General features: G+C 54.9%; 1 protein-coding gene across 1 annotated transcript; it reads left to right on the plus strand.

Annotated features, from left to right (window-relative positions):
- Nucleotides 1-727: 727 nt before the first annotated feature.
- Nucleotides 728-12,595, plus strand: LEXM (lymphocyte expansion molecule). The gene is given in 12 exon segments (XM_050901067.1): nt 728-744; nt 2,466-2,536; nt 2,636-2,739; nt 2,741-2,773; nt 3,566-3,670; nt 3,785-3,901; nt 4,096-4,233; nt 4,329-4,469; nt 4,792-4,956; nt 5,215-5,343; nt 11,193-11,323; nt 12,427-12,595. Coding segments are annotated over 12 exon segments (1,320 nt in total).
- The last annotated feature ends 393 nt before the right edge of the window (nt 12,596-12,988 follow it).

Here is a 12,988-nt window from a genome sequence, read left to right on the forward strand (position 1 = left end):
CACCAGGAACAGTTCTTGCACGGCATCCACCCTCATGTAATAGTAAAGAACAGTAAATAGAGGCAGGGCAGGACAAAATGGGGCTGTCGGGAGAAAACAGAGACCAACGGCTGCCTCCGAGGATGACATTCCCCATCGGGCTCTTGGGAGAGGAGATAGAGTGTGGCTGACCTGCTCTCAGCACCGTGTCCATAGTGTACATGCGGGGATGGATCCCTGCTCCCGTCCTTGTGTCTGATGTCTCCCGGTGGCTCTTCACTCCGGTAAGCTCTCTGAATTCCCTCCCAGCTAAGGCTGACGTTAACCGTAGCAATCCCTCCGTTCCCTGTTCCTGCCTTCAGCCCTGCTGCACCCCTACATCTCCCTTACACCAAACTAGAGCCGAGCCCAACAGGAGGGAGAGGCAGCCGAGGGCCAGTCCCCTCAGTCTTTGTGGTCTGTCTTTAGGGCTGAGAGTTAATGAAAACCTGGGGACACCGCAAGGAGCTCCCCAGGATCTCAGGGGTATGATGTGCCCATCCTCACCTGGCCCATGTCCAGGTTTGTCCTCAGGCACGGACAAACCTTGAGGACCCTTTCAAGGTCATTTTTAGCATGCATGAGCTTTCTCCTCTCAGGCACTGGGCCCTGTCCCATCTTGGCACGTTCCAGATCTTGCAGATACATCTTCATGTGGATCTGGTGACCAGAGGAAACTCATCAGCTTGGTTTAGTGCCCAGTTGCGGGATGGATGATGAAATGATGTGAGTAGAAACCACTAGCACGCATCAGGTCAGCTCCTTGGCCATGCCACGCTACACCAGAGAGCCAGGCCAGCTTGCCCAGCACCAGCCCCTCAGTGTCCAAAGCGTGACCCCATGGTTAGCAGTACCAGGAAAGGTGGTGCAAGCCCCTGAGATGTTGCTCATCCTGTTGACCTTGGCTGTAAATTTGGTTCCCGGTGATCATGGGGTCCTTGAAAGCAACTACCCCATCCGCTCCCCCTTCCAGGCTCAGACACGGGGGCAGCATGCCCTAACGCGTTCGGAGGTTGAACCACTTGGCCATAGGAGTGCGCCTGAAGAAGGGCTGAGAAATCAAAAGCCTTTTTCTTATGTCATTTCAGCTTTCTCCAGTCCGATCTGGCAGACAGACATCGCCTGGCACCCAGTGACCACCTCCACGCTGCACTTTTCAGCCTCCTGCCTCGAGCTCAAAGGAAGTTAAACATCTCTGAAGAGCAGTTGTAAGCACATATTAAAGTACTCCACTAGAGGAGGAGATTTCACTTCACTGAGCCTCATTTTATGAGGAGTTAAATAATCCTGTTTAAATATAAAGAAGTAAGAATGTGTCCTTATTTTATTTAAAAATGGGATTTGAAGAAATCTTCATGATTCTTCTATAATGGGAAATATTCACTAATGTGCACTCCTGTTTACAGGGGGCTGGAAATAGGCAAAATCAAGGGATTAAAGAGCACATTTTTGATTCTCCTGAGTGATTTAGGAGCATTAAAGTCATTAAATAGTCGAGCCAGTTCTGCGAGGTGACTTAGCATCCTGTGAAACATTGCCCAGAGGGACCTGGGGAAGTCCCTCAGCACCTCAGTGCCAGAGCCAGGATCTGGCCCAGATTTCCTGGCTGCCAGGCAGCAGCTTCACTCCCAGACCAGCCTTCACCGGTGTTGTCAGACAATTACTTCTCCCTGTGTGCTTCTCACCATAATTAAGCAAGCAATGCAAATGCTGTCTGGGAGAAGCGCCGTGGCTGTCTCGGAGGTTGGAGGAGGAGGACACGTCCCCGTGGGAAGGGGACCTGTCCACCCCTCGGACACCCAGCACGCTGTGCTGGCCCCGACGGGCACCCACCTGCGCCTGGGTGCAGTACGCCTCCCAGTTGAGCTGCGGGTCCTGCAGGATCTCCAGTGCCATATTGCATATCCCTTTGGCTGTCTCCTGCTTGCCCAGAAAGTGGAAGATTTTTGCCAGGCGGTTCAGGACGGGAGGGTTGTCTTTCGCCGTTTCTATCGCCTGTTCGAGCCACAGAAGTGAAACACGTTTCCGACAGTGACTTATTGCCTGCTGTGCTGATCAAAGGGACAAAAACATCTTGGATTGATTCGCCAGGGCGGTGTTTTAACCGGGAGGGTTTGAGGCTATACAAGAGACGCGGTCTGCGGGGAAAGCTGATATCTCTTATTAAATCAACAGACAGGACTGAATGCGGGGCTAAGCTCGGGGGTTATGTGCCTGAAAGCCTGTCTGTGCTCCTTATTTTTTCCAGCTGTGCTGGGGGAATCTAATAAAGGTACTGCTGTCCCTGCAGCCTTTCATGGAACTGCTCGCCTGCTGCTTTGCCAGGGGCTGATTTATGCCACTGGGGCCAAACTCGCGGCTTGGGAGGAGTGTGCCCTGCACACAGCAGGACTGAGGGTCTCGGCTCCTGTCTGGGGCCTCCCCTCTTTCCCCTGGGGGATTTCCAGGAGGAAAAGCACTGAGGACAGGGGGAAGGTGAACGAAGGACCCAAATCGGTCCCTGGCGCGGCAGCGCAGGGTATAGCACCTTGCCAAAGCAATCGAGGGGGTTGGTCTCAGAGAAGCCACAGTCCTGGATCCCCATCGGGGTGGTGGAAGACATTTGTTTCCTTTCCAGCAGCATCCCCAGGTAGCACCAGGGCAGGGCTAGGGAAGAGAAGTCAGGGCAGGTGAGAGGCCAAGTCATTCAGCGGCTGAGCCTCTCTCCGTCCTGCGGAGGATTTGCAGTTTGGGCTTGGGGTCTCGGCACAGAGAGGTGGCACATCCCGACCGACCCTGGGCATGCTCTTACACAGCTTGTAGGGTCCGCGAGCCCACAGCACTAGCTCACGCACCTGGCTGACTAACTTTCCCGAGTACATTCATTCCCTCCAGTGACATTACTGTAACTGCACGACTGCAGGACAATGTTTTTATGCCCAGTGAAGCGGTAGTTGCAGGGTTTGTCTTAAACTCACCCCTTGGGAAGTTACTGGGGGATATAAAATTACTGCACATCCCCTGCACCCTGGCAGCTACCCTGGCAGCAGGACGTTCCCTGGGGAACTGGGATGCTGGGTGCCACGGCGACGGCTGCCACCCCGCAGCCCCCAGGGACCAGAGCTGCCAGCATGGGGCTGCAGGCACTCCCCCGGGACATGGGCAGCCAGGTGAGGCTACCGGCCAGGCTTGCCTGGATGCGTGGGGAAAGCTGGACTTACCGGTGTAGCTCTCCTCACCTCCCAGATTGTCTGCGCCCGCTGGGAAGCAGCTTCTCACACGGGCACTTTTTGCACATGACGGTCTGGGACACCCAGTGTCAGGCTGGGAGCACCACAGGGTGGAAGAGTGGGATGTGAGCTGCTCACGCCGGAGCTCACTGGCACCTTCCCGGTGCTCAGCCAACAGAGCACGGAGGAGTGGGATGTGGAGCAGCAGATCCCCGTGCCCATCTCCCCTAATCACCCCTCTTTACCTGACTGCGGAGCCACGGCTGGCTGAGCATGGGCTCAGCCTCATGCTCCAGTCCTGGCGTTACTGATGGCAGTGCTCCGGCTCTGCGTTGCAGGGGAAAGCATCAGCCTCTGGCTGGGCCAGAGCAGAGAAGGGCTCCTGGCTTAGTCAGCTGCCCCATTTCCAGTTCAAGGAGATAACGAAGAGGCGCAAACGCCAGGTAAGAGCTGGGTTTCATCCGTCCTCCGTGCACGTTTGCTGGGGGTGAGCGGTGCAGGCAGCGCAGGCAGCGCTGCCTAGCCCCGTCCTCACCCTCCCCACTCTCCTTCCACAGCAGGAAAGGCTGGGCCCAGGAACCTACAACATCAGGGACTTTCTGCAGGAGACACGGCCCTCCAGCCTCCGGGGGATCTGCGACATGAGGGAGCAGCGGTTCAGAGATACCCACAGGGTAAGTCACACCCTGACGCCGGAGATGCTGGGGAATGGTGCCCACCGGCTGCGGGACTTGGCTTCGGGCTGATGCCTCTGGAGAACAAGCCCTTTGCAAGGGTTAGGAGCTACCGTGGGCACCATCTCCTCCTGCTGGGCTGGGGCCTGTCCCCCTTGCCGAGGCTGCCCACGGCCACCCCACCTCTCCCGCAGGACTGCTTCCCTGGTCCCGGCACGTACGGCCCCCGAGGGAACCCCTACGTCTGCCTTGAGGAGAGGGACAAGCAGTCCGCCAGCACGCGAGGGCTGATGGACAGCAGGACGGCGAAGTGTGCCCTGCCGGCAGCCGTGGCGAGTCCTGCCCCTTGCCCTGGGGACATGCGTGTGGGGTGGCCCTGTCCCACCGCTGAGCGCAGCCCCCGCTGCCTTTCCCCCCGTGCCTGCAGGGCAGCGGCCTGGGACCCGGCACCTACCACCTGCAGAGCAGCATCGACGAGGGGCTGCGGCGGGCGGGCGGCCCCGGCCCCTGCCAGCCCTTCTCGGGGGACAGGTCGAAGCCCGCTGGTGGTGGCCATCACGCCTTGGAGGTGAGTTGCCCCGGGACCGCACACCCGGACGAGGTTTCTCAGCGAGCTGCGGCATTGCCAACACATTGCTATAAGGATAGAGAGCTGCCTTACGCCAGCATCTGTCCCGCTTGGATTTTGCTCTTTGGCTTCCCTTGGATCCTGGAAAAATACGCCCACGCAGCAGTGTTTGGGGAGCGAGCGGGCTGCAGGCACCGTGCAGGAGAGCGGGCTGGTGTCTGTGAGCAGCGGCAGGGCTGAGCTCTCATGGCACGGGACGGATGGGGTGGCACGAGAGACCACCGGCAGCTGAGCCTCCCGTGCCGCTCCCTTGTCTCGGCAGAGGAGAGGCGCCGAGCTGAGCACTGGCACTGTCAAGGGTTTCCTGGACGAGCTGACGTTGAAGGAGAACAAGAAGAAAGGCTGCTTCAGCACCCTGCCGAGGAACCTGGGCTGCCCTATGGAGAGGATCTTCTGGGCCACGCTCAGCCAGTGCCCGAGGGAGGCGGTCAGTGGGAGCATGGACATCGGCACCGGCTGCTGTCACTGGCATCCCCGGTGGTGCAGCCGGTGCCCAGGGTGGGGATGCATTAGGCCCTGGGGGGATGGATGGATGGGAGGATGGATGGATGGATGGATGGATGGATGGATGGATGGATGGATGGGAGGATGGATGGATGGATGGATGAATGGATGGATGGCTCTCCGACATTGTGCAGCTCTTTTTACGAGCAAACCGAAGCATAACAGGTTTCCTTCTGCACAGTATGCGATGGGGCCAGGCTCCTACAACCCAAAGCCCGTTGAGAGACCAGCGTACTCCAGCCAACCCCCATTCTGGTCATCTGCCAAGAGATTCGACAGAAAGTCCTACCGCCTCTTTACTGGGAACGAGGTGAGTGAATGGACGTGGCAGTGAGAGGGATGCAGGAACAGTCAGGCGCTGGGCTTCCTCCATGACCATCCCCAATCCATTACCAGCACCCCTGGGAGAGGACAAAACTCTTCTGAGCCCAAGTAAGGCTGGGCACTCCTCACCAGCTTCGGCCAGCTAAACGTTAGGTGTGTCCTCTGAACGGAGCAGCACCCCAGTAGAAGTCCCACATCAGGTGGCTGTCTGTGATAGAAGGGCAGACTGACCTCAGGAAGTGCTTTTCTCTCCCCGTTGATTATCAAGGAAACCTAGGCGACTTGGCCAGATACCCATCCTTTGCAGAGGAGGCGAGTCCCTCTCTGGGTGCTGTTGTTCTTGCTCAGAACAGGTTGCTAAAGAATAAATGGTTAATAAAGGCCCACAGCCCAACGCCCTGCCAGGTCAAGGGAAAGGTGCCCCCTGCGTACAGCAGCACGCTGAGCACCCACCGCTGAGCACGTGCTGCCCGCAGGCAGGCGAGCTTGGCTGGTGCCGAGCAGAGGGGCAGGAGCTCAGCAGCGACCACGTTATCTCTGCCTGCATCCTCAGGCCTTTGCCCTTTTCAAGGGATGCTCAAACAACCCTTCCCATTAGTTTTGCTCTGCATCAGCTGCAAGCAAGCGGATGCACTTCATGGATGAGGGCAGCTGGGTTTGAGTCCTTTTAGATGCCAGGGGCTCCTGGTATCCTCCCAGAAAGTCATATGCTGCTGCTTGAAAGCCAGTTTTTCCTCTAGCAGCATCAGCAGCACGTTGCAGAGCCAATGCAGGTAGCAGCCCTTCCCTTAGTACCTGTTCCTGGAGCTGTATTCATCTTGGCAGCTTCCCCACGGAGAATCAGAACAAAGCCTGAAGGGCTCAAAGCAGACAGGGAAAGCTTTAGTCTGAAACAGTCCACCTTGGCTAGGGATGAGGAGCAGACCTCCACGTGGCTTCTCTCCTTTATCCAGCTGAGTGGGGAACAGGCAACTTGAAAGAGGTCAAGGATGAAGACATCTTCGTAATTGCTGGGGAACTCGACAGATTCCATTTCAGTGGGGAGGTTGTGACACGGCAGCCCTTCACTACAGCTAGCAGTAGGCGCCTGGTGAATGTTCTCGAGCCCGCAGAGCTAATCGACTGCTTTATGGACTGCCGTGACGAGAGGAACTACTCGTGAAGGGGACTGGCCAGGCTAACACCGATTAGTGCATCTTCTCCTCCCTCCTCTGCAATATAGGCTCAGTTTGGTTAAGATATGCCACATATTCTTGTAACAGTCACCGAGGCGAGCAGCTCTGGTGCCGGCACGATCGGCAGCGGAGCGCTCCAGCACAGCACACAGCGGGGTTTCCCGAACCGGAGGAACCTCCGAGGGAGCCGAGAAAGCTGCCGGGAGCCTGCAGCTCGCATGACAGCAGCTGACAGGACCTGGGCAGAGCCAGGAGCAATGGCGGCCAAGCCCCCCCCCACGTATACAAGAAGCCCCGGGGGAGCGCTGGCGACCAGGGCGGGCAAACAGGGCACGGTGCGGCACTTCCCGCAGGAAGGGCGCCGAAGCCGTGCCAGCTCAACCAGGGAGCGATGGTATCCACCCGGCAGAAAGCCACGGCCTCTCTAAGCTCTGCACCCACCACGACTGACGCAGCTGCCCAGACAGAGCTGCGGTGGGAACAGGCTGCCGCCCCGGTGCCAGGCTGCGGGCTGTGCCTTGCTCTTACACCAGTACCGCCGGCAGCCATGAGCACACCTGTGGGAGGTGCCCCCAGGGAGAGGAGCTCCTCCGGTTAGTGACAGGGCTCCGGGAGGAGGTGAGTAGGTTAAGGAGTATGCAAGAGAGAGACACAGACTACTGGAATCGCATCCTACCTTCCCCGGGACAGGCCCGGCAGGCAGACGGGACGCATGATACGGAGGATTCCCGATCCTCTCTCCACTGGGCTGAACACAGTGACTTCAGGGATAGAGGGCAATGGCGACAAGTTCCTGCCCGGCGCAGCAGGCGCGTCTCCTCCGTGACTCCCCCACCGTCCCAGGTGCCCTTCCATAATAGGTACGAGGCTCTGCAAGTCAAACCGAACAATGACGAGGACAATGGTTCATCTAGCTTGGAGGTTAAGTGGGCCTACGCCCCGTGTCAAAACTGCTTCCATAAAGAAAAAAAGACGGGTCATTGTCATAGGAGACTCCCTTCTGAAGGGAACAGAAGGCCCAATACGCAGACCGGACCCACTTCTTAGGGAAGTCGTCTGCCTCCCTGGGGCCCGGGTTCAAGATGTGAAGAGAAAGCTTCCTACCCTGGTACGGCCCTCAGATTATTATCCATGATTGATTTTTCAGGTAGGCAGCGATGAAGTTGCAACAAGAAGTCCGAGGGCAATCAAGAGAGACTTCAGGGCCTTGGGACGACTGGTTAAGGGATCAGGAGCACAAGTAGTGTTCTCTATCCTTCCAGTTGCAGGGAATGATGAGGGAAGAAACAGGAAGAGCCAGCAGATCAATACCTGGCTCCAAGCCTGGCGTCGCCGGCAGAATTTTGGGTTTTTGGATCATGGGTCGGTCTACACGACGCCAGGCCTGCTGGCGACAGGCGGGGTACAACCTGTCTCAAAGGGGGAAAAGGATCTTTGCACAGGAGTTAGCAGGGCTCACTGAAAGAGCTTTAAACTAGCTTTGAAGGGGGAAAGGGATAAAACCAGGCTTGCTAGAGATAAGCCTGGGGGCGGCACGCCAAAGTTTGAGGGGCAGTGTGCTAGTGAGGTCCTTTGGTCTGCCGTCTCAGTGGAGGTAGGGTATGGAGATCCATGCGGTAGCAAAGATGCAAGGGTTATTGATGTGTTCGAAACCACGGAAGCGCCTGAGAATGGTCACGTAGGAATTAGGGCTTCTCTGCCCACAAAGGCGGCAGGATCAACAGCTCAACTGAAGTGCATCTACACCAATGCACGCAGCATGGGCAACAAACAGGAGGAGCTGGAAACCATTGTGCAGCAGGAAAACTATGATGTGGTTGCCATCATGGAAACATGGTGGGATGACTCACAAAACTGGAGTGCTGCAATGGATGGCTATAAACTCTTCAGAAGGGGTAGGCAAGGAAGGTGAAGCAGTGGGGTAGCCCTGTATGTTAGGGAGTGTTTCGATTGTCTAGAGCTTAATGACGGTGACGATAGGGTTGAGTGTTTATGGGTAAGAATCAGGGGGAAGGCCAACAAGGCAGATACCATGGTGGGAGTCTGTTATAGACCACCCAACCAGGATGAAGGGGCAGACGAAATATTCTATAAGCAGCTGGGAGAAGTCTCACAATCGCTAGCCCTTGTTCTCGTGGGGGACTTCAACTTACCAGATGTCTGCTGGAAATACAGCAGAGAGGAAACAGTCCAGGAGGTTCCCAGAGTGCGTGGAAGAGAACTTCCTGACACAGCTGGTGAGGGAGCCAACTAGGGAAGGTTGCCCCACTGGACCTGTTGTTTGCGAACAGAGAAGGACTTGTGGGTGATGCGATGGTTGCAGGCCGTCTTGGGCATAGCGATCACGAAATGATAGTTTTCGATTCTTGGAGAAGTAAGGAGGGGGGTCAGCAGAACTGCTCCCTTGGACTTTGGGAGGGCAGACTTCGGCCTGTTTAGGAGACTGGTTGACAGGGTCCCTTGGGAGGCAGTCCTGAAGGGCAAAGGAGTCCAAAAAGGCTGGACATTCTTCAAGAAGGAAATCTTAAAGGCACAGGAGCAGGCCGTCCCCATGTGCCGAAAGACGAGCTGGTGGGGAAGAAGACTGGCCTGGCTGAACAGAGAGCTTTGGCTGGAACTCAGGAAAAAAACGGAGAGTTTATGACCTTTGGAAGAAGGGGCAGGCAACTCAGGAGGACTACAAAGATGTCGTGAGGTTATGCAAGGAGAAAATTAGAAGGCCCAAAGCCCAACTAGAACTTAATCTGGCTACTGCTGTAAAAGACAATAAAAAATGTTTCTATAAATACATTAGCATCACAAGGGGGGGCTAAGGAGAGTCTCCATCCTTTATTGGATGCGGGGGGGAAACATAGTGACAAAGGATGAGGAAAAGGCTAAGGTATTTAATGCCTTCTTTGCCTCAGTCTTTAACAGTAAGACCAGTTGTTCTCAGGGTACCCAGCCCCCTGAGCTGGAAGACAGGGACGGGGAGCACAATGAAGCCCCCATAATCCAAGGGGAAATGGTTAGCGACCTGCTACACCACTTAGACACACACAAGTCTATGGGGCCGGATGGGATCCACCCAGGGGTACTGAGGGAGCTGGCAGAAGTGCTCACCAAGCCACTTTCAATCATTTACCAGCAGTCCTGGCTAACCGGGCAGGTCCCAGTTGACTGGAAGTTAGCAAATGTGACACCCATCTACAAGAAGGGCTGGCAGGAGGATCTGGGGAACTACAGGCCTGTCCGTCTGAGCTCGGTGCCAGGGAAGGTTCTGGAGCAGATCATCTTGAGTGCCATCACGCGGCACGTACAGGACAATCAGGTGATCGGGCCCAGTCAGCTTGGGTTTATGAAAGGCAGGTCCTGCTTGACTAACCTGATCTCCTTCTGTGACAAGGTGACCTGCTTAATGGATGAGGGAAAGGCTGTGGATGTTGTCTACCTAGACTTTAGTAAAGCCTTTGACACTGTTTCCCACAGCATTCTCCTGGAGAAACTGGCTGCTCATGGTTTGGATGGGCGTATGCTTTGCTGGGTAAAAAACTGGCTGGATGGCCGGGCCGAAAGAGTGGTGGTGAATGGAGTTAAATCCAGTTGGCAGCCGGTCACAAGTGGTGTTCCCCGGGGCTCAGTATTGGGGCTAGTTCTGTTTAATATCTTTATCAATGATCTGGACGAGGGGATCGAGTGCACCCTCAGTAAATTTGCAGATGACACCAAGTTGGGTGGGAGTGTTGATGAGCTTGAGGGTAGGAAGGCTCTACAGAGGGATCTGGACAGGCTGGATCGATGAGCTAAGGCCAATTGTATGAGGTTCAACAAGGCTAAGTGCCGGGTCCTGCACTTGGGTCACACAACCCCATGCAACGCTACAGGCTTGGGGAAGAGTGGCTGGAAAGCTGCCTGGTGGAAAAGGACCTGGGGGTGTTGGTTGACAGCAGGCTGAATATGAGCCAGCAGTGTGCCCAGGTGGCCAAGAAGGCCAATAGCATCCTGGCTTGTATCAGAAATAGTGTGGCCAGCAGGACTAGGGAAGTGATCGTCCCCTTGTACTTGGCACTGGTGAGGCTGCACCTCAGTTTTGGGCCCCTCACTACAAGAAAGACATCGAGGTGCTGGAGTGCGTCCAGAGAAGGGCAACGAAGGTGGTGAAGGGTCTAGAGCACAAGTCTTATGAGGAGCGGCTGAGGGAACTGGGGTTGTTTAGCCTGGAGAAAAGGAGGCTCAGGGGAGACCTACCTGAAAGGAGGTTGTAGCGAGGTGGGGATCAGTCTCTTCTCCCAGGTAACAAGCGATAGGACAAGAGGAAACGGCCTCAAGTTGTGCCAGGGGAGGTTTAGATTGGATATTAGGAAAAATTTCTTCACCGAAAGGGTTGTCAAGCACTGGAACAGGCTGCCCAGGGAAGTGGCTGAGTCATCATCCCTGGAGGTATTTAAAAGACGTGTAGATGTGGTGCTTGGGGACATGGTTTAGTGGTGGACTTGGCAGTGCTAGGTTAAAGGTTGGACTCGATGATCTTAAAGGTCTTTTCCAACCTAAACAATTCTATGATTCTATGATTTTTTGCAACTGAAGGCCTGGCCATGTGAAGGCACTACATGGTTTTGCCCCACTTGCATCCCCCATGCTGCCTCTGGATGGGGAAGCACATGAGACCTTCTCCTTCCAGAACCCTGTAGGTGTCGGTCGCTACGACATCACCAAGCATGAAAAATACCCTCAGAAGATGAGATACCAGTCCCTGTACCGGTGTGACGCGCAGCGATACCTGAGCAACTTGAAGCAGGATGCCTACTTGCTGTAAGTCTGACAGACAGGGGGGCTGTAAATGGTTTCACACTGGCTTACAGGAAAATCACCTTGAGCAGCTCTGGGGAGACTGAGCGCATGTTACTGACACTACAACTGATGTGAGATGGGATGATCGTGTAGTCAAAGCACTGGATCGAGACTGAGAAACACTCGCCAGCCCCACCGCAGGTTCCCTCTGTGGACAGGGAGGTTGGTATTGCTGCACCTCTCCCCTCCCAGGAAAGCGAGGAGACCTTCGTGCTTCCCCACCGCGTAGGGGTAGTGGGAGGGTTGAAGAACTACTGGCTCTCAAGGCACTTCACAGATGCCAAGGTGGTGGTTGTATCTTGTGAAATGCAGTTTGCCTGTACCGGAGGTGCAGGCAAATAATTTCCACCGAGTTAGAGGAAGCAGCCTGGGAAGGAACTGGGAGGTGGATGGATCATCAGGGTGGCTGGACTCATTCCCAGTGCTGGCACTGGACTGCTCAACAGCCCCAAACAAAAATCACCTTCTCAGGCTGTGCCTTGGTTTACCCATCTGAGGAAGGAAGATAACAAGGCTCACTTTCACTGCAAAGGGCTTTGAAATCGCTAGCGTGAAAACCCTGTGAAGCAGTTAGGAACTACACTAATGAGAGACCTCAGGATAGCCCTCCGCTCTCACCTTTGCTTGTGGCCAAGATTAGCAAACTGCTGCGGTGGCACTATGGGCTGACAGCTCTGCAAAGGTCTGTCTTCATCTCCAGAGAGTAGTTAGAAATCGGTTTTGGCTGAATAGAACTCATCAGCTTTCAGTGGGGCAGCCAGAAGTTAGCTATCCTATGATGGAGAAAGCATAATGAAATCTAGCTTTTCGATATTGCTCAGCTTTGTTAATCTTGCAGTTCCAGGAAGAATAAAAAAAATATCTGAACAGTGAGCAGGACTTGGAATTCAAACGCACCTCTCTGATCAAATAGCACTAGCTCCAAAATCACTTTTCAAGTTACAGCTGTGCTTTTAAGGGAGTAGCCAGGCTTTTAAGATCTCTGTTCACCTCCATGCTCGTTAAGACTAATGAGATTAATCCAGCCAATAATTTGAGCCCACTGAATCATCCTCTTTCCACAGTGAGCGGCTCAAGCCCGTTGCTAAAATCAACTGGAGTGATTTGGTTTCTGCTACACCTTGTCCAGATACCTCTGAAGAAATCACTGTTTTCCGAACATCAGATGGTGCTGGAGAGCCCCAGTCAGTGAATACGTGGCAGAGACGCCAGCGGATGAGACGGAGTAGATGAAAATACTTACAGCACGCTGGCACACAAGTCAAGAGATAGCAAACAACTCAAGTCTTGTTCTGTGGTAATAAAACGCTCTTCCTTAGACAATCAGCAGTCTGACTTTTCTGTCGATTAATTCATTATTTCCACCTTGGCCTTTATAAAAGCGACATACTTGAGAAGAGGATGCCAGATACCGCACGTCCTCCGAAGGAAGGTCTGCTGGCACGCACAGCTCACCCAGTGTTAAACACTTCCTTTCAAACGACGCTACTTAAGGAAGTTGCACATACCTGTTACGGGGCACGGCGGTGTTACCACAGCTGAAGACCCCCAGGTCCACCAGCACAACTCAACGGAGAGCTGGGTCTGAGAAAGCACTACTAAAGCAAAGCAGAGTAGTTAGGCCTT

This window comes from Gymnogyps californianus, chromosome 8 (assembly GCF_018139145.2).
Source record: "Gymnogyps californianus isolate 813 chromosome 8, ASM1813914v2, whole genome shotgun sequence".
Taxonomy (NCBI): Eukaryota; Metazoa; Chordata; class Aves; order Accipitriformes; family Cathartidae; genus Gymnogyps; species Gymnogyps californianus.